This window comes from Argopecten irradians, chromosome 5 (assembly GCF_041381155.1).
Source record: "Argopecten irradians isolate NY chromosome 5, Ai_NY, whole genome shotgun sequence".
In the NCBI taxonomy this organism is placed as follows: Eukaryota; Metazoa; Mollusca; class Bivalvia; order Pectinida; family Pectinidae; genus Argopecten; species Argopecten irradians.
In genome coordinates, this window is record NC_091138.1 from 17,451,155 (window position 1) to 17,478,622 (window position 27,468).

Here is a 27,468-nt window from a genome sequence, read left to right on the forward strand (position 1 = left end):
TGCTATAGAGTGGAACTCGGATGTTTGCCTTTATCTTATATGGGTGGCTAATCGAACGAGAACCAGGAAAGAGTGAGTCTAATATTGATATCAGTCATTCTCGCCGAGCAAAACCAGGAAACGATGATGAAAACCAACACTTGACGTGACGTCATTGAAGTTATGATGATAATTTATCAAATATATTTGATATGTTTACAGTTCGGCTTAATCAAATAAGGGCCCACTCGGTTTGAGACAGCATCATAGCTCACTATACGATCATCAAATATAAAGTATCGACTTTTGTTCTGTGTCCATGTGACAAGGTAACGCTAGGTAGTTAGTAAGAACTAAGCCAGTTTTTACATCACAAGGAGAAACTGGATACGGCCATCTGTAATTGTCGGTATAAAGAAACAAATTACCTCGTTTGAAAAGTCCTTGTGTAAATTACAACAACACAAAAATCACACGTCAACCATAGTTCGTAACCCGTTAATAAACCGTCTGTTTCAATTGGAGCCTAACAGGTAAATTTGTAGGTGGCGAACCACACTCATTACCGCGGTGGTGGTGAGGGGTGCGCGTCAATTCCATGGCTTTGTGTCGGGCTAAATGATCTGCCCATTAAAATCTACATTTGCCCTTTATCATGTTAACTATTTTGAGTGACAAGAAACTCCGACTGTTGAGGGTGGTACGGCGAGATGGACACAAGCAGTGGCTGAGATATCTTAGTAAACTGACGGCAATCGCTCATTCGAAAAGCGAATCCCTCTAGCCAATCAGAGACGGCGGGGAGGAGTCGATCGGACCCACACCGACACCACGCTCACGGGTTCTATCATAGAAACTCGTACCTTGTTATCCATAAAAGCTTCAAAAAGCACTATGTTTTTGATTCTATATGAAACAATATCCACAGTTAGCTCACGTTTGATTTGGATGTATGAATGACATGTTAATTTAATTGAGTCAGCGAGTGTTTTTTGGCAGTCGTCTATGTTACTATCTTTTTGGCCAGAAACACGTGTATTTCCCGAATAGTGTGTGATGTTCCCGGTAGTATGTCTAGAGAGCTGGTGAAGACCCACTGGACATAGTCCTGGATGTGTTTGTCAGGTACAAGTGTTCGCAGGTGTGCCAATGGACACTTAAGGTCATTACAATAGCTTTCTTAAACTGACCAGAACCCCAGGTATCTGACAATGTGGGAAACCGAAACTTAACAATGACGCTCCCACAGCATTGTACTAGGACGGTATCCGACTTGTGTGTGTTCTCTCAGAGAAATTAAATGCCAGAAATTGTGTATTGATATATGGTTCTCTAATCTAAACCAATATACTGGCTGGACGCGACCGCAACAGTTGAACACGCATGGACGCCTGGCCTTCTACCTCACTGTCAGCATCCGTGTAAGGTGTCCGTCCACGGAAAACAATGATTGGAAAAGTGTTAACAAGACATTTTGGAAATAGACGGATTTTAGTGATAGTTTTATTCGTTGTGGTTGGTTTTGGAATACCTTCGCACGCGCGCATGAAAGCGCCAACGGGTTTAACACCCTCTACTAAATCTTCCAACCAAACAGAAGTTATTGAGAGACTTTCTAGGTTTTTCGGAATAGATAGAGTGCCAGCTCGTGTGATACATAAATCGCCTCCACAATTTATGATCGACTTATACGCTAGTATCACCGAGCCAGGGGGACTAGTTAAACGGGAAAGTCCTTACCGAGCTGACGTAATCCGGAGCTTTCCGGACAGGGGTAAGTTATGGTGACCATCGCCACAGAGTCACCAAAGATTGATTGTATACTGATTAAGTGTTTTATATACCTTTTATATGATTTTGTATATATGAAAATGTTAAAGTATCATGTGTCTGTTTCAACCAATCAATATATAAGATGTACCATCATATTGACACTTTTGGAACAATGATAATACATTTCAACATAATTAAACAACCTATGGGTGTCATTAAAATACACTTTCCCCATCCTGTTAATCAAATCAAAAAATGTGTAGTGCTTTTCCCTCACCAATCCAATTTCTCGTCCATTGAACAATGTCCATTTAACTTGTCCATTTCCCCTAACCTTTACCTCCCTACACCTTTTTCTTCTTTCCATGTCACCTCTCCAAATCCGGTTTTTTTTACTCGCGACCACTGTCCCTCTCTACGGCCCCTCTCCCCGCGTGCACATCTCCCTCATCCCCTTATTCCTACACCCTTTATCCTCTCCGATTCCCCCACCCTACACACCCCTCACAATTTCAGCAGTAAGATCCAAGCAAGTGTACTTGTTCTCTCTGGCACTGTTCATTTAGTTCATAAGACGAAACACATGGCCTTTACAATAATTGCACGCAATACGTTTTATTTGCAAACTGTTTCAACACTTTGGGGAGTTGTTTCACAGACAGTGCCAACCACGGGCGCTACACCGTAATTTTATCATTCTATATCTCCACGGACTTTATCATTCTCACTGAATTCGCCATTTTCACAACACGTCAACGTTACACTTTGCACACCATTTTAGAATTACGATTTTCACACCACACTATATAACTATTATCACACCGAGCGTATTAAACAGTTACACAGCATTCGATACATTTCAGCATTGATATTTCACAATGCATTAACCTTATTATTTTCACATTACAAAAAGTTCATCATTTTCACAAAGTGATCTTTTCCTGTCACAAACGTCAATTTTGACATTGTTCTTTGAACGAGTTTACCAAGGAATAAATACTTTGCGGAACCAAAATAAATCTAGACATCGAATACCATATACAAGGAATGTTTGGTATAATCGAACAGGTATACACTAAAGCAGTTGTAATTGTAGTGAATGTCCAGAGGAATATATTCAGTTCTGGTTGCCCAGGTAAAAGTACTAAAGGTATGTAATTATTGTAAAGCAGGTAAATAGTACAACAGGTATGTGATTATTGTTAACCAGGTAAATAGTACAACAGGTATGTGATTATTGTCAAACAGGTAAATAGTAAAACAGGTATGTGATTATTGTCAAACTCCATTTCAATGTAAACAATATGTATTAGATTTATGTCAAGAGAAAGCAGTTTTGTTTCTCATAAGGAGTGTTATAGCATCGAGATAGGCCAGTGATGTAGGAGGTCCCTATCGGAATGTATTAGTGTATTAACCTCGCAGGTGTGAAATACAGGTGTATGGGCCACAGTGGGGGTAGGTGTTGTCACCTGTAGCCAGGGCTGTGTGACACAGGTACCCAGCATGGTTATAAGTATTCGGCTCGCAAATATTACTCTACCTCCTCACAAAGATTAATACCTTTATCTACAGGTGATACATATGTAATTAAGGATTAAGGCGAGCTAATATCTACCTATAATAGTTTGTAGCTCAAGATACGGAAGTAGTTGAGGCATTTCTGAATGGATATGTAAACAGATAAAAGTCTTAAGACTCTCCAAACACGCCAAAACTCACTTTACTGTTAAACTTGTTAACTTACTCTTGAAACTTGATACACTTACCCAACTTATTACACTTATTCTTAAAACTTGATGCACTAAAACTTATTGCACTTACTCTTAAAAATAGATATACTTACAGGTACATACGAACTTGTTACACTAAAACTTATAACACTTACTCTTGAAACTACCAACTTGTTAGACTAAAACTTATTACACTTACTCTTAAAACTGGTTATACTTACAGGTACATACCAGTTTGTTACACTAAAACTTATAACACTTACTCTTGAAACTGGTTATACTTACAGGTACATACCAGTTTGTTAGACTAAAACTTATTACACTTACTCTTAAAACTGGATATACTTACAGGTACATACGAACTTGTTACACTAAAACTTATAACACTTACTCTTGAAACTGGATATACTTACAGGTACATACCAACTTGTTAGAATTAAAACTTATTACACTTACTCTTAAAACTGGTTATACTTACAGGTACATACCAACTTGTTGGATTAAAACTTATTACACTTACTCTTAAAACTGGTTATACTTACAGGTACATACCAACTTGTTAGACTAAAACTTATTGCACTTACTCTTAAAACTGGGTATACTTACAGGTACATACCAGTTTGTTAGACTAAAACTTATTACACTTACTCTTAAAACTGGGTATACTTACAGGTACATACCAGTTTGTTACACTAAAACTTATTACACTTACTCTTAAAACTGGTTATACTTACAGGTACATACCAGTTTGTTAGACTAAAACTTATTACACTTACTCTTAAAACTGGTTATACTTACAGGTACATACCAGTTTGTTAGACTAAAACTTATTACACTTACTCTTAAAACTGGTTATACTTACAGGTACATACCAGTTTGTTAGACTAAAACTTATTACACTTACTCTTAAAACTGGTTATACTTACAGGTACATACCAGTTTGTTAGACTAAAACTTATTACACTTACTCTTAAAACTGGGTATACTTACAGGTACATACCAGTTTGTTAGACTAAAACTTATTACACTTACTCTTAAAACTGGTTATACTTACAGGTACATACCAGTTTGTTAGACTAAAACTTATTACACTTACTCTTGAAACTGGTTATACTTACAGGTACATACCAGTTTGTTAGACTAAAACTTATTACACTTACTCTTAAAACTGGTTATACTTACAGGTACATACCAGTTTGTTAGACTAAAACTTATTACACTTACTCTTAAAACTGGTTATACTTACAGGTACATACCAACTTGTTACACTAAAACTTATTACACTTACTCAAACTTGATATACAATTACTTACCGTTACAGTAAACATATTACACTTACATTTAAAATACGATACACTTACATGTACACTAAAACTTGTTACACTTAACTTGTTTCATTAAATCCCGAACTCGTTTCACTTTCTCTCAAAACTTGTGGCATGATCAGGCATTACTCTAATATTTCCTTAATATCACAACTTGTAAAACATACTCTTTATGCTTCTTTCATTTAATTAAAACTTACACTTCCTTTCAACACTTGTAAAGTTACTTTAACAGGTACATCTCACACTCGATAAACAAAATCTCAGAAACATTAACAGTCATTCTTAAAACATGACACATTTATCTCAAACATTCAATTTGAAACGGTTTGTACTTTTTGCATGTCTCATTTACTCTCAAACTTGAATTATGTTAAACTTTTTGTTGTACCTCCTTTTTAAAGCATCGTTTATTTACTGTACTCTCAAATTACTTACACTCAAATAACCTATACTTATTAACAAAGTTCGCCGCACTTTTTCAGAAAAAAAAACGTACATTGAATCTCTTTGTCTCGATGTCTTATTCTCCAAGTTAATAACCACTACCCTAAAACTACATATTTCATTTTTACTTTTAAAATCTAATATAATGACATTACAACTAGTTATACTGACACGTACTGAAAACACTATGTTTGGAGCAATGTTTTCAATATTTTGACAAGTTTTTAGAGACAACACGATTTTTTTTCTTTTCATGAACTAGTGAGTACTGTAGTAAGGTATCGTGTATGCTGATCTATCCGATACGATCTCCCCCACAATAGTACTGGGCCTGACATGCACACCGTGACGGCGTTAAAACTGAGCTGTGGAGATACACTGATACACTTGTCTCACTCCCCTCTATCGCTAACAAATGTAAACTGTTCCTCCTAAGATATGAAAAGGCAATTTCAAAATGCCTTTATCATTACACCACATACTATCAACTGGAGGACATAAGAACAGATTTCGCTTCCTTCAGGATTGTCCATTACGTAAGAAAAAGTCTGTCAGCAGGGTCGAAGAAATCTTACTCAAACTAAAATATAAATTCTTTCCACCAACTCGAGAAAATAAATAAAGCCATTATGTAAGGTCATATAGGTTAGGTTTGCCGATGTATTGTCCCTTTTATTACTTCTAAGTAGGACTGTTTTGTCTTTCTATTACTTCAGAATAATGATAGAGACACCATACTGTTGTTTTGTCGCCATCCTGCAGGTACGGCACTAGGATTGTACCTGCTGCCCCCATAACATGACTGTGAAGGCGATTAGATTTGGGATATCATCGATACTCTTCTACCTTAATGGGTTTCTTCTTCCTAACGTCTCCTTTGATACCGCCTCACGTTTGGCACTGAGTTACTACGACGATTCTGCTCACTGACCGATAAACCCATATAAACGTGGCATTTTCTGTTCCTGCTTAGCAAGAAGGGGTGATACGACTGGTTTGTGTGTCGTCAGTATTATATGACTGGACGGGGTGTGCTATTCGGTGTCTTTGGCGACATGTGGCAGTGTCATAGCACTATAAAAAGGGCAATAGTTCTGTTATTACAAGTAAATACAACACAGATATTCTAGATACAGTCTTTCACACAGAGGGGAGACCATCCATTAGCTGTATAATAGAACGTAAAGCCTAATATGCCATACTAAATTTTGATATTCCACTCAGTAAAATAAGGGACAACATACAACTTTTTATTACTCGTTAGCGATGCTCAATTTATTGACTGACAGAATGCAAACAATATGATTACTCAAGATGGGTAAAATCTGGATCACCTAATAATTTCAATAGTTTCACGTTTACCATATACATCATATACATCACGCCACGACTACCTGTCAATGATTTCTGATATCCCAGGTGTTATTGCGACTGTAGTATGGAGTTCTTCAATAATATCTATTATATTATAAAATACAATGCAAACATAGGAGTTCAATAGAAGTATAAATACCCAATTTACGTCCTAATCTGGAAAATCCTGTGATATTTGGAGTTTAGAGCGTAAGAATGTGTGCTCAATCAGTTAGGCTGTGTGTTGGGTCAAGTTCAAGAGTGTTGGTTCAAACCGTACCAGGTGTAACAAACACGTCGTAGAGCTCGGCAGTGGATCAGGTGTGGTGTAGTACTGGCCCCACGTAGAGTCTGCCATTATAGGCTGACGGATAGCGGGTATCATTCTAATTAAGATATATACAGAAAATAACAGTGGTATCGCTGACTAATGTCAGTGGCCCAGCCATTTTTAACAGAGGAGCTGCGGTGGCCAAGAGTCGACATATTACCACTAGGACTCCACCTCTGGGTTAGAAGTTCAAATCCTACGTAGAGCAGTTGACATTAACTGAACGTAATAGGTGGTTTTTCTTAACGGACTCAAGCTTTTTTTCATCCCTTTAATCTGTTAATATATGGTAAAACAAACTGAATCCGTGACCTATATGAGAAGATTTGAATTGTTGTTTGTACAAAAATATAAGGAGATGATATTACGATGGACACACTTATTATTGATGTTGTTATTCATTTCACAGAAAAATATAATTATAAAGCTGGTCAAAATGTCAATTCAAATTAAAAAGATAAATCTATCCATGGAAGGTGAAAAATAATACCAAAAATGTGTTAATTTAAATCTAACGGCAACACTCTTACAAAAATAAAAAATAAAAACCGTTCATGAAGATGGCACAATGGGAAGCGATTCTAAAATAAATGGATATTGTAGGCTATGGCACCTTACTGCCTCGTAGTCTGGCGGTACTGTCGGCGGGCAGGCGCTAACTGGTAGTGTAGGAGACAATAATTAGAGGTTTAGGAGGCCATAATGATATGTTTGTATAGGAAACCAATCGTATTGGAGCTGTAACTCTACAGTGCTTATCACCACGGAATACATCGGGCTTTTACTATCGTTAAACTACATGCACACAAGAAAAGTGAACATCTGGAAACTAGACTGAAGATCTGGTTCAACATTAAGTGAGCAGCTCTTATGATATATTCATCTTAATATCCCGTAATATTAACACAAATAATTAATAACATTTTAATGTCCCGACTTTTTGTTAATGTCTAAGCATATCTTAGACAAGTTCGGTACATGTACCTCAGACGATCAGGATGACCGTCTATTGCTCCAATGGCTTTCCCCATTCAGATACGGTTATATTTATCGTAAATTATCACCACCAAATTCCTATAAATAAAGTTGTCCATATTGTTAGCTAGAGATTTTGAACATTGAAGAAAGATTAAAACAATTTTGAAATGCACACAGCCAATAAGCTAAGAACCAACATCTAAAGGATAATAAATGCAAACATGATGGAAGAAAATTGAAAGAAAAAAAACCCGATTACGACAATACAATTGATTTTCGTTCATTGTAGATTTTAACTCTAGATGACAATGATACTTGTGTTGATCAGTTATCACGAATATTTCTAGTATCCTACACGTGTTTCTGGTAAGGGAATCGATTAAACACACATCTGCAGGTAAATTAATTATTGAATGAACTACTTGAAAGACTCTCCCTTCTCTTGACGAAGTTAGCCTCTCCACCACCGTCCTGATATATCAGTGTTTGGCAGTAGCGTTCCGTCGTGTCGCCACTTCAGACTCGGTTCTATAGCGGCTCCACCATCAAGGATTCATAATAGATGACATAACGCAAACAATTTGGGAGGTGAGTTTTGACCCCAATAACCCTGCGTCGATTTTAACCACATCTGCCTCTTAGCAAGAACCTTCAGTGGTATCACATTCCCAGCCTAGGTCACTGGATATATTAATTTTATGAATAAACTATTCTTTTTGCTTTCAATCTAACTTGAATGGCGCGACAACGTGTTCAATGATGGTGTTGTTGTCACCCAATCATTTCTATCCGAGGGGGCGTGGTCATATTGTAGTCAGAGACACGCCTACCTCGTTTTTATCACTACCTATCTCTACATGCGGTCTCTGGCTTTACTTGTACAGCAAACTACAAGATATTGACTCCAAGCTTCATTAACATCAGCAAATATAATTCAATCACTGAAGAACATAATTCACCGCTTAATGAGCTACACCTGTAGTCCCCGCCCACCAGACAATGAAAACACGTCCAAACTCACACTGACACCCGTGAGTACGACCAACGTCTGTCACCGTACGCGTATGTGAAATCACATGGACACGTACATTACACTTGTATTCATATTATATCCGTACACGTACAACATTATATATGTACTATTACACGTGCAATCACATTATATCTGTACACAATTATTACATGTTTAATCACATTATGTTGCCTTATCCCTTTGTCTTTTGTTTTGACAATAAAATATGTTTAAACTAAACACATTATATCTGTACACGTACATTACAAGTGAAGTAACATTATATCCGTACACGTACATTACATCTGTAATCACATCATATGTGTACACGTACATTACATCTGTAATCACATCATATCTGTACACGTACATTACATATGTAATCACATCATATCTGTACACGTACATTACAAGTGAAGTAACATTATATCCGTGCACGTACACTACACGTGTAATAAGATTATAACTATACACGTACTAAAATACATACATCCATATTTTACAGTTGCACTTATGTAAAATATAATATTCTAATGCAAAACAGCACACACAAAAAAACTGAAATAAGCGAGTAAATCATCAAAACAATATAATATAAAACGATTCGGTCCAAATTTACACAAATTATATAATTAATAAACCGACGTTAAATGCAAAATTTAAAGATAGACCACGTCAAACCAAACAGGTAAGAGAGGAACAAAATTGTAAACATAAAAGAATACGGGGCGAAACCTCAAATAAAAAAAATGAAATAGAAGAGTATGTAAACATGTCAACCTGCAAATAACAATGTCAAAACAAAAGACAATGAGAAAGCAAATATGTACAAATTGGACACAATGCCGAGAAGTAAACAGCTAAAAACAAAAGCCACATAAACAAATTGCGTCAAAATATAAATATAGCTAAGCTGAGGCAGTGCAAGGATAATAACAGATGCTATCAAATATCAACAATTCAGTTTCTACCTAAGTTGGACTCAATAAAGCCACTGTAAGTTATTCGTTTCATTAGTTGATGACGTTGAACAGTTAACATCGATCTCTGTCACTGAAAATAACACCCAATGAAAATATTCATAAATAAGAGTAAAAACACGAAAATAGTTGTATGGGTGTTCGATTTACTAAAATGACGTGGATAAAGTACGATTTACCGTCAATTGTCAAATATGACGTCAAAGTCACCGGAAGGTAAGACTAATCGACGGTTAATCGTAGTTTATGTACGACGTTTTGGCGACGATTCGGTGACTTTGACGTCATGTTTTAACGTGATTTATATCGTACACTAACGTCAAAAGTCATTCAATTAATATCTAGCAGCGTCAAAATGCAAAATATAGATAAACAATATTACATTGATCCAAAAAAAGCCCCAATATATGACCTTAATATGCAGAAAAGAGTAAGAGTAACGAAATAAAACTTCAGTGAATAAGATCCAGAAATACGCAGAACATCTGCTTTGAGACCTAAGCAATACTTGACTTGTTGTCGAATATTTTTGAACAGCATTTTCTTCAATATGATATGTATATACTGTTTCTAGAATCACCTCATATGAAAGTATTGGGCTTTTGTCAAGTTTGTTTACTAAAACAATGTTTGAAATAGAAGAGAGCTTTAGAGGTATGGAATACCATCAGAGGTTTACACAATCCCCAGTTTATATCACTCCCCGTCGAGCACGCGGCTCTCTCTTATCTAGTCTATAGTGTACACTTTATATAAACGATAATAGATGTTATTGGTGTGAATAATCGACAGCAAACACCCAATCCCTACACCTAGTATCATAGGGATCACTCACCACGAACATGTGTAAAGCTAGTATATCCTACATCGTCTTTGTTACTATAAACAGGTCAAAATATAAAGTTATGTCAATCGGGTTAATATCAGGTGAACTGAAATCGAGTGATAGACATCAAGTTTCTAAATACTGTTTTTTTTCCATTTTTTGTATCCAAGAGCTTTTATCAACCTTTCTTTTCATTTCTTTCAAGGTTGATAAATAAACAAAAAATTAACCTCCCATTTTGATTGATACGAAGATCATTTTACCTTAAATCTTTGAGAATATGGAATATTATGAAAATAAATTCATCAGTATACATACATAGTCATGCATTTTCTTCGTGTTTCTAATTTTTACTTGTGATTTCCTCCCCTTTATCATTGGTGCTTATTACCCTTCGTTTACCTGTACGTATGGTTTATCATATATTTAAAGTGTTAATCTTTTCTGTGGCCTTTACGATCTGACGATAGAACACTTTTCATTAAGAAAAGAATTACATTATCGTTTCATCATCCGGGTTACGCATTACCTATTAATTAGAGTTGATCTGATTATGACACGTGATTCGGGCTAATGAGGGATTTCGTGTTCTATTACATCACTGACTTTTCTGCCACGTGTTTTCAATTGATCAAAATGTGTTCCGTAACCCTAATTACACCGTACTTTACGGAATAGATCGTCTAGGAATTGGTATCAAATATTCATCTACAATTCGGAATTGATGATGTATCATAATTAACCATAATAACTTCAAAACGCCCAGTCAATCTGTTTCAGTTTTAACTAAATGCTTGACGCTCGTTAATAGTGTCGATATATTTATTAGAGACAGACTGCTTGCCAGTAAATTAATGTTATTACCATTTCTTATTAATATAACGTAGAGTTTGGGTTATACAATATAGGATGATTCTACACAGGTCCGACTGGGCCATGGCCTGAGATATAGACAATTAACATTTGAAAGTGCTGCATATATACTTTCGTGGTCCTTGTGGTATTTCACCAGTTTGTTTTGTCAGGCTTCAAATAATTTTTAAAAAGAACTTGAAAATAACATGCTTGCAGTATTAAAATCATGAAATTATTTTATATTAATGATTAAATTGAATGAGTTGTGTGCTGTGAAGCAGCGATTGCATCTCTTTCTATCCGATAAAGAATACATTTGTATTTTTACAATATTTAATATTCCTTGCTTTACTTACTATAATACATGAATATTGGTCATAATATAATTCCGCCCCCGTTTATTATGTATGCTTTGTCCACTTTATGTAAGTATTAGTATATACTAAAATGATAACCGGTTCTGTAATATCACTTGATGTAATTGGATATAAATGGTCATCCTATGGTTTTAATGTTATTGTATGAAATCTTGAAATACAAAAAGTAACATTTTATGAAGCAAACTAGGTTGAATAATAAAACAAAGACAAAAAATACATATTATTTCCAGATTAGTTTAGCTTGATTTAATTCAACAATAGAAAATGATTAGCCTTATATTATATCATTGATAAACAAGAACGATGATTATACAAGAATTTCCTGAATATATATGTGATTCCGTGAAGCTTGCCTACAAAATGCATGTCGATATGGGCGAACTAGTGTGCACTAAAAGTATAGGGTAATTACACCCTCCTAACATATCCTTCACTTGTCGCTACCCCAGATAAAAACCCAGTTTTATTATTTAGCATTGTTGGACATGCGATGTTGGGAAGAGATAAAACGTTTTGTTTGTTTGACTTTATATTTCAACAAACATAAAATCATTTTTAAGTTGGCAAAATACTAATGGCGCATTGAGACAGGGTGATCGGGAGGTATAGAGGTAGGCTGTGATCTGGATCTGTGGTATTGACAGTATCTGAGGGCTGTATCACTAGTAGACAGACCGTGTAGGAATTTTACTATACCGTCAGGCGGTCATAGATCTACGTGTTAACTCACACACATTCCCAGTGTCTTAAGCCCATTGTCTTTTACCCTTGTTTGTGAAAACTATACACAGCGTTATTAGTAGATATACCGATAACACTGTCCATCTCGTTACTGAATATCAGGATTCGCCATATCGCAACAGCTATCACCTGCTGGTATGTAAACCTTAGTAATATTAACCGTATTGATTAACATGGAAAGCTGACAAATAAAATCAAAACATGTCTTTTTATTACGACAAACCCATAACACCCGTTGTACCCCTTTGTATTATCACATATCTTTATTTTTGTGAAAATGTAGATCTTGGTTTGGATTATCAGTACCTTATTTTGAATCATATGAACAGAATTAGGAATATATTTTGATTCAAAACACTTTTTAGCACTTAGAACAAGAAATTGATAATAGTACTACTATCATCCATCTTTTGGATGTTTTAATCCACGGATCTCCTAGTGCTTTACAGTTTTTTCCTATTTGTGGTAAGGTCCTCGTATCCATATGTATTTTAATGGACTAGCAGATTTAATTAAATGGCATGTTGAATTAATTTTAATACAATTTAAACATTTTAAGTCGGCACAAAATGAAAGTAGAACCAAATAATTACTCTCATTAGAAGTTTTAGAAATAAGAATAAAATTGGATCCTTCAGTATCATTGACGACACAATAAGTAACAAATCAGGGGTAAATTTACTATCATGGTGACGATAGAAACCAATAACTATATTTACAAGCACCTGTCTTAATTAGAATTATAACATGGAAACATTACACTTCCATATGTCTAATATATAGGACTCTCGCATACAGGCATCCAAATAAAAACACCAGGGACAAATATTTCAAGTGAATTCTCAGCAAAACCAGAAACCTTTACTGATAATAATTCGGTTCAAAACAATAACCTTGATCCTTCATTTCGAATAAAAAAATATTAACGAGCAAATTTCAAACATCGTCAAATCATCATAAATGAGTCAATACAGATCAACTACATAATTCAACTTCTTCATTCAAGATGCCTAACGGTATTATGGACATTGCTTCAACAGAATTTTCATTTTTTAGATTCTATACATGCATAATAAAAAAAATCTAGTATAGTTCCTTATCGTTGGACCGTAGACAAGATAAACTACTTTGTCCTCGTTTGAGAACATCCAGGGGTTTAACAATAAGCATAGAATGTACATCAGATAAACTTTGTAGTAGAATGATACATAATACAGTTTGTAGGGCCTTATACTTTGATATTGTAAGATGTGTAGTTTCTTCATCATCAGGGCACATTCCACTCTAGTGTTATGTTCGTGCATTAACCGTTCGTGAAAACTACACTGTACATAGAACCTTGTTTTGGCTTTAACGACACGCACAAATATGCCGCTTTATTGAACAATTTCGACAACAAATCATTGTAAAATGTCTTTGCACAGTTTCATATTCCCCTACCCCACAGTAATAAAAGTTATTTGAGTAGTAAGTGCAGCAGGGAACACGAAATATTGCAGTCATATTGGCAGAGAAATGTATTCTGTATCGGAAACAGAAGTTCCAGGATGCCAAATGTATAACGCCGGTAACATTATCGTATCTTTCCAATGCAAAAGTTAAAAAATCTAAATAATATTTCATTTAAACTGCCCAATGTGAATGACAGCAGATATCTAACAAATGCAGGTGCATTGAAAGTCGGGCCTGGTTAAGATGTCTCGACATTTTACCACAAACCCTCAACATCTGAGCATTTGCCAGTTACTGACCAAAGGTCGGAAGTTTTTCTCCTGGTACTCCGACTTTCATCTGACCATTGGGTCGGTGTTTTCTCATCTGTTACTCCGGCTTCCATCCACCTCATAAACTCGCCACGTTCTTAACTGACTGGCTGTCAATGTAACATTAAACTTAGGCAAACACTAAGGCATTGAAAGTTTACTGGATCACTCTGACATATTTTTATTACTGGAAACGTAACAATTTATTTACAATATCAGGGGACGTTGTCCTGGTACTTTTTTGAAAAAGCTCCCTTAATGCTAGGACGGGTTTTCTATCTGCACATTTAATTAAGGTTTATACATCGTGGTGGGTTTCGTTGCATTATTGTATATAGGACACTGAGGGACATGGCTTACTTGTCGAATTACTGCCTTCTTTTTTTATTCCATATCCATTTTACCAATTGATACCTATGGTTTCATTTACCTGTTTGCCCTACTCTTAACTGTGTCCTTTCAGCGTGCGACACTTCACATAATTGGGAATGTAAAAAAACAGTAATGATGTTTCTATATGAGCAAATCGCTTCTGCACGTGGATCATGTCTGTCAAGTTAGCTGAAATAATAATATAAATACTTTTGTGGTTTTGTACCGGATAAAATACCCAATTCATTTAAACACATTCAACTAGATCAGTCGGAAAATATCCGATTAGTATGCAAAAAGAAATATAAGAACGCCTTGCGTAATCTAAAGGGGACACTGGCGAACACAGGAGTGTGAAGGGCCTACCTCACAGGTGTCTTGATAAAAAGGGTAAGTTGTTGATACAGTGGTTAACGCCATGACATGGACACACAAAGCCTACTAATGCCCCACTGTATACCCCTAACTAAGCACCTCCTACATCTCTATTCAATCTCCATTGCAAATATGAAGTGTACCTGGTCTTTTCAATCGACGTGTCGACATTCGCACCTGAGATTCAACAGGTGTTCGTGTTTTGATCACATTTTGTGGGAAAGAAGAAGAAATAGTATTAAGTCTAAATATATCAGGTTGTAACTGGAACTCTCCGATTTATAGTCAACAATAACAATCACAATACCAACAATGGTTGACGTAAACATATTATTTTTGAGAATAATAGATATATATTCGATTCTAAGCGATTGTTTTCTGGAGGAATAGAAAACATTTTACATAGGTGTGTTGATCTTAAGGTACATTTACCCGGGCTCAGGTTCATTCTTTTACTTACATTCGCCGAGAGGATGGTAGGGTACATGGTAAACAAACATACACTACACAGTCAACTCACAAACACAAGAGAATGAATACCACAGTATCAAAACAGCCCTGGAGTTAACGATCCCTATTGTGTTTTTTCTTTCATTGGTCGGGTCTTTATTAATGATAGCTTGTTAAAAGTTGGCCTAATTATCAACGTGGTATATTTATATAGCGTTTTAGGTTAAAGAAGCAACATCAACGGTCACAAACGTATGTTTGTAGTTTATACAAAGCAATACGATCTGGAAAGTGAATATGTGACAAAGGTAAATACTTTCTTTGTATCAAAATAGAGTTATAAATATATAGAAGTGTTTCTATTTCTGTTTCAGAATGGCGGCAACAGATGCATTTCTACTATAATGTATCTTACTTATCAGAGGGAGAGAAATTATTAGCTGCTGAATTCCATATATTTAAATTGAACCCCCGACCTTCATCAGAAGGTGAACAGATGCCTCCTCATGTCATAGAGGTACGTACGGCAAACACTCCCGCCAATGTTGGCCAACTCTCCATGACGTCACAGCAATCATCCCGTAAACAATGATGTGCTATATATCACTTAAACGGTCTATTGTATGTCTGTTTCGGCACGTGCAATAAACACGCACTAAATTCAACCCCAGCTGCTCTTTGGTGAGGGAGACTGACGTTTTATCTTGTGATCAAATATAACATTTATTAGAAATATAAATACCAATTTTCAGATTGCCCTGTTGTAGAAGTACAGTGCAATAAAACAATACTGTCTAGGGGCATCTAATGTTCATGATATCGGTGCGTTAGGGTACACACTGGAAACCCATGTGACTATTGCGCGTGCCGACTGACAAGCATCTCGCGAGATTTTATCACGTTCTCTTAATTCGAAGTTAAGTACGCAGCATGTTTGTCTCCAGTCAAACCATTTAAAACATGACATATGAAGTAAACTTTTTAAATTACCGCCAGTAATTTTATCTTTATTGATATCTTTATTACGATATCATCAAATTACTGCAAGGGATCTAGCAATGGGGAAATAATTTATAAATTATTTATTTTAATAATTAATAGACAGCTCTAATGTGATTTTAATTACTGCTTTCACATTGCTGGACTATTAAGACCTCATGGATTTAATATAATTTAAAAGTTATCAAAGATTATCATTATCTTATACAAATCTATTGATTAATTTTTGAATTGATTTCTATTTTAAAGCAAACACTGTTCGCCATAGACCTCCACTATAATACTACTGAATGTTTATTGTTGATAATGACATTGGAATGTATTGAAATGTCACACAAGTTAGGGCAACAGGTTAAAGGACATTATACTCACGAATTTCATGATTAAAATAGAGAAAAAACAGCGAATGGGTAAACAACGATAGGGAAGATCTACCGTTAAACAAGTATCCGTATGTTAACAAAAACCTCTTATCAATTCACATAAATTAAAATTGGAATCCCCTAGAGCACCGATAAATAAGAGAACAAAATTTGTATTAAAGCATATGTTAGTTTCTAAATATTTTACTGATCAAGATGGTTATCGTAAAAATATATTTGAGACCAAGCATAAACAATCTTAGTTCTCTTATAAATGAAGCATGAAAGCAAATAATATTAACACCAACAATCAATAAACAGACCGTGTATGTTGATATACATTTTGTAGTTGCCATTGAGATAAATGTATACATTATGTAGAGTTTATTAATATAATGTATTATTGGTAGAATGGCAGGCTTACACGCCTTGGTAACTTGAAAATAACAAAACGATTTTTTTTTACCCGAAGACTGAAATTTGTTGCCATCTATCCACGACTTTGAAATGAAGATTTGTATCAAATATCCTTCGGTATGCGTGGGACAGTTTGCATAAATCATCAACAGTAATTTATTAGTAATAGTAAAATAAAATTTATATATTGAAATGAACTACATTATGAACATTTACTATACATTTTGTATTTATTTTCAATGATGGTAAACAAAAGCCAAACGAAATCGCTGGATCTTTCTTCAACGTCCTTTAGTATTATGTTTTCGACATGTCCATTATCGCTCTAATATTCTGTTATTTTCCATTTCAGATAAAAGTGTACCAAGTGTTAGATCCTGAACATATAAATTCTCCACAAGGATTAAAATTGTTAGATGCTAAACGGACTAGTGCCCACCTACATGGGTGGTTTGTGTTCCAAGTAAAAAACGCCGTCAATGAATGGATCAATGGATCGGCTGTCAATTACGGTAGGTACTGTTGTGCGATCTAAGTAATATCATACGCATCGGAACTGGCGTTGTGCTGGAAAGTCATATCCTTACAATGAATTAGCACCAAGGTTCATCTGCACAGAAGAAACTGTGAAAAGGTTGACAAAGGAATGCTGATTGACGAAAATCAGGATTTGTTTTCTTTTTCATTTTTTTCCGTTGCTCTATTGGAGAAAATCATGCATTGAATTGATTTATGACATATTATAAGCATGTATATTTTTAATAATATGTCAATATTAAAGATAAAGTAATGTTAGTCGCGTCCAAAATTCGATATTTTCAAACGTCATGCTAATTCGGAAGATTACTTAAAAATTTTGATTGGCGAATTATTTATATCACCGAAGAGACTAAGAGGAAGAAAGTATTTCATTATTCAACATATGGAAACATATGGAATGGTATCACTTGTAATGTCTTACATCCATAGTGTCTGATATACTAAAGTTTAGGTTGCAGGTCTCTATATGCTATAAAAGTTTATAGCGATATGTCTGAATAAAATTGAAGTAAGGCATTAGCTTTTTCTATCAACGAATATCTGATAAACAATTAAACTTTATCATCTTGACGCCTTCTTCTACATTATTTGTAAACATGAATTTATTTTTAGATTATCACAAGATTCCACTTAAATACAATATCGATTCATCTCTTTTACTGTTCATGACGTTTTAGCAAATCTAGATCTGTTCCACGAACCGAGCATATGGGTACATCTTTCCTGTGGTGATTTTAGTATGTCATCCTTTACGACTCCACTTATGGTTAAGTACCCAGAAAATAGATGATATTAAAATATAGAGTTATCTTCAACCGGAAATCTTTGAGCGGAAGTAGTGTAATTGGCTGCTATGGTATGGTTCATGGTTTCTACGCGCATGGGTGAAAAAACAACCTGCACATCGATGGGCGGAAAACAAGGGCTAGTTAAAGTAGCTAGCAAATTTAGATTAGTTGGACTACAGCAGAAAATTGTCAGATTAAAGTAAAGCAAGAACAAATTGTTTTTGGAAGCGAACACATTTCATCTAAATGCCTTAGGGGACCCGTAAGCTTCATGCCGTGGTAGTGTTAAAACGTGCCCGATAAGCTTGATGTAACCCTTGAACTGTAGACGTGCCGTAAAATGTTTCTTCCATCAACCGTTCTCCGTAACATTATGTGAATGAACACGGTGACGAATGGATTTAATAGAAGTATTACGAACAACTAGATTTGATAAATACTGTCAATAGATCTGAATAAACACGGTAACTATTCATATGAAAGTGTCGGTCTTTCTATATTATCGAACATGAGATAGTACCATTATTTAGTTACCCTATTTAGTACGTTAAGAAGGTTCCTTGACATACTTTCGATGCAATAGTTCTTTAACTACTCTAGAAAGAGCCGAAGTATTCTGTCAGTCCCCCTCAGAGATCCACACACCTGGGAAACCAGATCAGGCCCTCGGTGTGCCTAAATTGTTTATAGAAAATAATTTCAAGTGGATTTAATTCCGCCAAAGTAATGTAGTTTCATCTTAAACGCATGCTTTATAATAAGAACGACGAAGCCTTTCGCTAGTTGAATTTTAAGAAGTGCTTGCTTTTGTGTACATAGAGAACCCACTGAGCTACTTGACAAATTGACATTTCGACAATGCACTGTATAAGGCTTTTGACAAAATACTGGTTTAGAAGCCTGATTCCTTGGAAGTTTAATTAACTAAAATGACAAATGTATGAGACTATAGCTCTGGTGTAGAGAGGTTACACAATGAAAGTCATTGGTAGGGGAGGATCGCACACCTGACGGCGAGGCTTACACCTGGGCGCCCTGTCCTCTGGTTGACACTACACCCAGTAAGACCTAACTTAAGAACATGTCTAACGTATTGCAGACACTGTGTACAGGAGTCAAGGACTACCTTAAATACTGCCTATATTATTGGAAAATTCATAAAAGTTTTGGTAAGAGACTGCGGGTATATGACGTATCCAAAACAATCCGAAATTTCTTGTATAAAATTTCTTACTATTAAATTGTCGGGACATTTCGGTATGTGTACTGATGCGGTATCCAGTATAAAATATTACGATAGTGTGCTGTTGGCAATTTTCAATAATCGAAAATAACAGTTACCGCAATTATCGTCATCCAAATTTAAAAAAATCAAGATAGGAAAAAGAGACATGCATATGAAAAGTGTATACATAGTACTATATGCCCTAGAAGAAAAAGCTGTCTTGGCTTCATCGATGATTATTTAGGTTAAAATCTAGGTCAAAGTTCTAATATAGGTCAAATCCAGGTCAAAACACAATCTTGTGCTGATAATGTAAAAGCTTTGATCGACATGGAAAATGACCCTTGAATTTAATCAACATATCCTTACTTGTTTGCATTTTTGTTACCATCCTGGGCTACCATCCCAGGATGGTACCTATTATAATCGGTCGCTCTGTCTGCCATGTTGTTGGGATTTCACTTAGATATAAATAATTTATTAACTTTGATTGGTTAGCAAATCTATTTACGTGCGTTGATTGGCTACTTGTTGTTGAATATTTTACGTGTGTACCAGTGGGGATATTATTGCAAACACATTATCATATATTTAGATAAACCGAGAGAAGTCTGAATGCTTTTTTCTGGTTGTCGGACATTATTCTCAGAAATCACACAAGGCGGCGCTACATATACTAAATAGAATACAAGGGTAAGTCTAGAGAGATTTCAAATGTTCAGTGATATGCCGAGTTTTGTTCATCTATATATAGCATAACTGTTAGCAGACTGATCATGACCTACTTTTAGTAACTGTCCTTTCATGGGAGATGATGAAACAAAATGTAAGGCTTTACTTAAGGGATATTTGTGGAACTGTATGCGCTAATTAATTTTATTGCAGTTTTAACCAAAATATTACACTTGTTTATATGTGAATGTATTTCACCAACTTGTTCAAGTATGTCCGTACTTCGTACATTGTATATTAGACGGAAAACTTGTTAGCATTAGGAACAGGTCCACTTCACCTTCTAAACAGCTTTATTAAAATATTCAAAACGTTATTTTTTATCACGCAGGTCGTATAATGTTTCCCGATGTCGTCCTAATTACCGCAGTTGACTATTACTGCGCCAGACGGTAGAACAGAGACATGAACCTTCACTGTTAACATATAGATTTGAATTTGTTTGGTGATGTAACCTCGTCTTTAGCCATCCTTATCAATTTTATTATGTTGTATTTGTTTTAAGGAAACTTTTCATTTTTGTTTCGGAAAGATAGCCTAGTGGCCCCTTTTTATGAATATCATGAAGTTGGTTATCTTTTAAATTGAATGTGAGAAAATTTAAATTATCATTCTTCAAAAATGAATTGTCATAAAAAATATGCCACCTATCTGTGAAAAGAACAATTCGTCAAGCTTTCCTATCATTACTTTCTAATAAATAATGCTGTATGGAAGCCTTCTTAGCTTTTTAGGAAGCTAATACATAGATTATTATCATTTTTATTGTTATTAATTTTCATCTACGACACCAGTCTCGTCAAGGTTAGATCTGGTTACAGTATACGTATTAGTGCTGTTGACAGACGACAATACTACAATCCTCATACCCTACTTCCAATGTACTATCAGTGTCCCGTAATGAATTTTTATTTTTCATTTCAGGGTTTTTAGTAACAACCACATCTTCAACTGGAAGACACGTTAACGGAAGTTACGTTCGGTTTGCTCAACGTAAGGAACATCATGAAAGTAAACAGCCAATACTGGTAGCGTACACAGATGACGGTATGGCACGACATCCAAGCTACATCTCTCCTAATGACGAAAGTAAGTGTACAATCACCGCTATTGTTCAAATTGATACACAGTATAACTTGCCTAATCTGGCCCTTGTCTAAAATCCTCATCTCTGTGTATCCCGCCGTAATTATATGGCATTTCACTTCTAATTCTTAGTAACTAAATTTTGCAATCCGGAAATCTGAATATACTGGTCAAATATTATGGTTCCAGTGACATCCGGTTTAGACAATTTACTGTAATACTTTAAAGATCATCCATATATGTTTGTATCACTAGTAGCATGCTTCAGCGAGATAGTACTATAAAATATATATAAAAAAGGCATGAGTTCCAATTTTACATAAAGATTCACAACAGGAACATACTACAATTACCCAAAACAAGCACGCACGTCATACACGCTACACACCGCATACACGAGAGGCCGCTTTAAATGACCCTCGCTGTTAATAGGTCATAAAAATTTAATTTTCCTTTAACATTGATTACAATTTTCTCATTTTCAAATGAACATTTTGAATAAGAGACATCTAAAAACGTCATCGTTCATGAATTTATTTCCCATGATCAATTTAGTGCAGTGTTATCTATATGATAGCCCATCAATCATTGTAGAATTCTGCCTAGTGGGGTATTATGTAAATGAAACATTCATAGGAACACTTTTTGTTCGAAAAAATTCATTTAGAGTTAGAACTGAGACAAAATGAGAGAAATTCAACACTTTTTCTTTTCAAATATGCCAACATAAATATCATTTTGAACATATAATTTTTGAAAGGTACAACACAGTAGCGAATTTTGCCTGCCATAACTATGTCCAGATGACAATAGACGCCGCTATGAACATGTATCTAACGTTGTTTCTGAACCGAAACTCGAGCTTTGCCGAGCTGTTCAAATCTTGTTATAAACGAAAACCAATTATAAAATACTGTGCAGAAGTCTCAAATGCGTACATGATGGCATGATAAGCGGACAGTGTTTTCCGTATTGTTGTCAAGTATTCCCAATTTTCATTGTTTGAGTCCTAGGGCATCTTTTTCGGAGATGCGAACTGTCAACTCTAATTCTTCATTCACGAAACTTAACATATAACCGAATCAGAAATTGAAATGCTGATTTTTCAGTCGGACGATATTATTTTGGCACAATATAAAATTATATGTGACGTAGAAATGATAGTTCTATTGACGTATTTAAATGTGCCTGTCTGCCATCAGAAATGGTAGACATGCTATCCTGAATGGCTCTCGGGCCTATCGTAACGCCCATCAGGGGGAATACTTTCTCGACGCCATAAAATAAAGCTTTTGAGACTGCCGCTTGGCATCAAAGGCGATATTTAGGAAGTAAAATATACATTTGCACGCAATTTGTAATTGATTATGTTACAGGGCCCAGTCGACATTGTGCAGACACCGCTCCTCGCGATTTGCATATTCCATCATGAGTACTAGACTTTTGCACCAACCGTCGAGTCGTAAAATTGTATTATATCCACATTGCGGCGAGCCAAGAGAATTCGATTAACGCGCCAATGTACCAACATCATAAGCATTTTTTCTCCTCTAACGAAGGAAACTAATAAGAGATATAATATCATCATATCATTTGTTAAATTTTACATGATAACAATTTGAAATTCTAACATTTCCACGTAATATCGGAAAAACCTGATAATACAAGCATCACTCGTCTTCAAAGTGTCGAGAACATACCTTCGTTTTACTTGTATAACTAACGGATTAATGTTCTCTGACGTGAGCACGCAGGGGTTCAACAGTTTATATAGCGGCTATCGTAGTCTCGGCAGGACAGCTAACTTCATGACACGATATGAATGTAAAACACTTGATTTTTTACGATACTGATCTGCGGCCGTCGCCTCCGTCGCCCCCTCATCCCTTGGGCTATGTAGGAAGCATTCTCGGTTAATGTCTTCAGTCATCAATAGTCCTATCATAACACTCTCGTATCGTATAGGCTTATACGGTTAGTGTAATGGACGTTACGTAGTTATTGTATAGCTAATTAATAATTAATGACGCGTATCCGTGATGAGCACACTATGATACACTTTGATACTTTTAAAGAGGCCCGTGATGAGATACAGAAATTATTATTAAGATGATCACAAATCATAGCATCTGAGGTTATCAAATTATACAACTGCTGAATCATTTTCATCAATCCTGCTCGAATCTTTTTTCAGAGTAATTGGAATAAAGCAATTTTGATGGCAGTATACGTATACGTATGTCATGTAGTATTTAATAAAATAAAATTCCTAGGTGTAACCTTTTCTATAGTGCTGCTCTAAAAGTGGCTGGGTGGATCTTGTATTCTATGCATAGGATGGGGTTAGTCATATATTAAGTCTTCTTATCTTTGGTAATAAACAGGTACAAACCTCTTATGAATACATGCATCAGTCAAAGAATGATCAAAATCACTGGTTAAATCAGCTATGTCTAGCTTTTTGTGGTCGTTTTAATTAAGATATGTAAATTGATTTCAATATTAGATGTACCATTATTAAAATCCGACAAATGATGGATGGACCTTCAAAAACTATAAATAGACTGTCTCTTACACTCAATACAATTAGGCAGATATGCCTTTCGAAAAACGTAGAAATAATTCATGTATGGTTTGACCCGTCCATCAATGCTGCAAAGAAATGTTTTGTATGAGATGATGCCTGATAAAAATGTAAGCTAACATCGTATTTTCCATACGAATGACAGGTCTTTAGCTTACATTTGTCGCCATGCATTCTATGATTTAGAAATGACAGAAATCAAGATGACTTTCAACAAACTCGTTACGCGATGTGACCGTGTTACCAATTTAGGTAGAGTTAAATTGATTGGTACCGATCAGCAACATTTCATCTTTTTTTCTTCATTTTTTCAGATTACATGCAAATTAAAAAGGACATATTAAAGAAACAGAGACAGAGGATGCGCCAATTCAAAGGAAAAGATTTTCTTCAAGCTGTACGTCTTTTGAATGAAAGAGAACGCGAGGAAGACCAACTAAGAAACAAACACTTGCAATCGATATTGGGCACGAGCGAACATACCCGTCGACGTAGAAGTACTGACCAAGAGAGTGACTCAACGACTAGTACCAGTGATCAGGTGAAGAAAAAGAAGAAAAAACTTTCAAAGGAGGAGAGGCGACAAAGAAAACAAAGACGTCGCGAGGAAAGGCGCAGAAAGCGACAAAAACGAAAACGTAACAAAAAGAAAGGAAAAGATAAGCGAGCGCTTGATTACTATCGACCTTACCGTCGTCAACGGAGGAATTGTGCCCGGCACCAAATGTACGTAGACTTCGATGAGATCGGTTGGTCAGGCTGGATCATATCGCCCAAGGGCTATAACGCATACCACTGTAAAGGTGCGTGTCCGTTCCCACTCGGGCAGAGTCAAAAACCAACCAATCATGCAACTGTTCAAAGCATCGTGCATGCACTCAAAGTGGGGAAGGACGTTTCTACGCCGTGTTGCGTCCCCAACAAGTTGTATTCTATAAGTCTTCTATATTTTGATGACGACGAAAACGTTATTTTAAAACAATACGACGACATGGTCGCTGCCAGCTGTGGATGTCATTGATATTTCTATTTGCTGCATTTGCTTATATTTTTCCATAGTAAAACATTTAATCTAAAAGACAGAAACACTGGACCATCCAGATGTTTGGAAATATTCATCTTGTGATTTTCGAAAATCGCCTATTAGAAATGGGGCCATAATAGTGTGTGCTGCCTGATTGGACAACTGACAGCTATTTTATGGATTCAATTGTGGCTTTCAACGACGTTTATCGTGAATTGTATACATTTAAAAAAATGTTGGATTAAGTCAACATTTAAATAAGGATGAACATGATTAATCGAACTGGATGTTGTAAATAGTCCAAAGTATAGTAGATAGAGAATATGGTTTGCACGTGGAACTTTTCCACACGTTATCTCGTGCTTTGCGCTCCTCTGATATTCAAAGCGCTGTTCGTATTGATAAGGCACGATGAGAACCAAAGGAAGTAAACAAAAGTAATGTTGTGTGAAGTATTCTCTCAGCCATGTAAATTCTACAAAGTGAGAGGAATATTATTACTAATATTCAACAGGTAAACGTGATACTCACGTGACCAATGACACGTGACAAGTGACACTCTCTGTGCCGTACGTCATCTGTCCTAACTATGGCACAATGTATGGACGGAAACTGATGCTTATAGGACATCATGTCTTATTTATGTTCCTTTTGTATGTATATTTCGACTATTTGTATTTAAACATGTAAGAAAGTGATCAACGTGGAAAGGATATACATATCTCGTGGAAAGAATGAAATGCATATGTGATTGAACTATTTGTAAGCAAGGAGTGCAATCGATGTTGTTTTTGGATACTGTTGAAAGAATGATATTACAAATGTTCTATGATACAAATTTTCGGACACACATTTCAGTGTTTGAGATATCAGTATTTAAAATTTCTAAAAATATCAAACTGAAATTTGTTTTAGATCCCTCCCCCCCCCCCAAAAAAAAGTACATCAGATATAACTTCTTCTGTGACACATACTGCTTCTGATCAATGTATATACTGTTATCTTGGGATTCTTCTATTAAAAAGTCACAAAATATCACATGCTTGGGACCTACTCATTTCCGATATGTCTAGCATATCACGAGATGAAAGCATATTGTGACGTCATCGCTTCATCTGTAAGGTGAAGGATTACGCAACAGGGAGGTGTCGTACTTTATCATACATTGGTCATGTGGTATACATTTACACCCACTGCGTGTTCAAAGTTTCTGTCCGCGTGTGTTGTATTACTGGGTATACGTTAGGAATGGCAACCGGGACAAAAGTCATGGAACAAGTATTCGTTACATAGACAAAAGGTTGTGTCGTTACCATAGAGCATGCAGCTCAATGCTAACTTTTAACTTCCGTATGTGATACTAGAGAGATTGGTATTACTCTGTAGATCTCAGTTTGGAGACTCAATTTGGCCATGTGATCGCTTTAATGTGTAATTATTTTGTAAACAAGCAAACTTATTTATAATCATTTAAGTGCCACAAGGTATGGTTGACAATTTACAAATCTTTAGCAATTTAACGTAGTATATTGTTTTTCTATTCTTTCTCTTTCTGGCGAATGATTGGTCACTAAATCAACCATGACGAACGTATTTTGTGGGACGCTGAAAGTAACTTTAGGAAAATGCTAATCAATCCTGGGTGATTGTATTAACAGGAGCATTAGCTAGTCTTTCTTGGACATTGAAGGTTAGCAAACTTGATATTCTTTTATGAGACTACTAGTACCTTAACATTTCCGTATGATAATAGTTCTCGGTACTGTGAAGGCGCAGGTTGTATGTTGTTTTTGCTTGACAAAGGTCATACTTTGGTGCTGCTTTGTGTGAAAGATGTACGTATGGTAGGTGTGTATGATGTTCCATTTATATATTGTCATTACTGTGCAATGTATGTCAATTCCAAATCTTAATGATGAAATAAAATGATGATCCCAGAATCGCTAGTCTTTACAGTTATTCAGTGATATGATCTGGTACAAATAGATGCGAAACAGTAAAGTGTTTTCATGTCATTATCTGCTGTTTTAAAACGGTA

At 35.6% G+C, this 27,468-nt stretch overlaps 1 protein-coding gene across 1 annotated transcript; it reads left to right on the forward strand.

Annotated features, from left to right (window-relative positions):
• Window positions 1–818: 818 nt before the first annotated feature.
• On the forward strand, window positions 819–27,370 carry LOC138323050 (bone morphogenetic protein 7-like). The gene is made up of 5 exons (XM_069267378.1): window positions 819–1,753; window positions 16,048–16,190; window positions 17,804–17,963; window positions 21,661–21,825; window positions 24,721–27,370. Exons 1-5 carry the CDS (start codon window positions 1,426–1,428, stop codon window positions 25,425–25,427), a joined length of 1,503 nt encoding a protein of 500 aa, XP_069123479.1. The 5' UTR covers window positions 819–1,425; the 3' UTR covers window positions 25,428–27,370.
• Window positions 27,371–27,468: the final 98 nt, after the last annotated feature.

What these genes read in the sequence shown, in the direction of transcription:
- LOC138323050 (XM_069267378.1), top strand. Translation starts at nt 1,426, where the DNA reads ATGATTGGAAAAGTGTTAACAAGACATTTTGGAAATAGACGGATTTTA. An exon ending in TGCCTCCTCATGTCATAGAG is followed by an intron (nt 16,191 to 17,803) that starts GTACGTACGGCA and finishes TTTCCATTTCAG; the next exon opens with ATAAAAGTGTACCAAGTGTT. An exon ending in CATCTCTCCTAATGACGAAA is followed by an intron (nt 21,826 to 24,720) that starts GTAAGTGTACAA and finishes TCATTTTTTCAG; the next exon opens with ATTACATGCAAATTAAAAAG.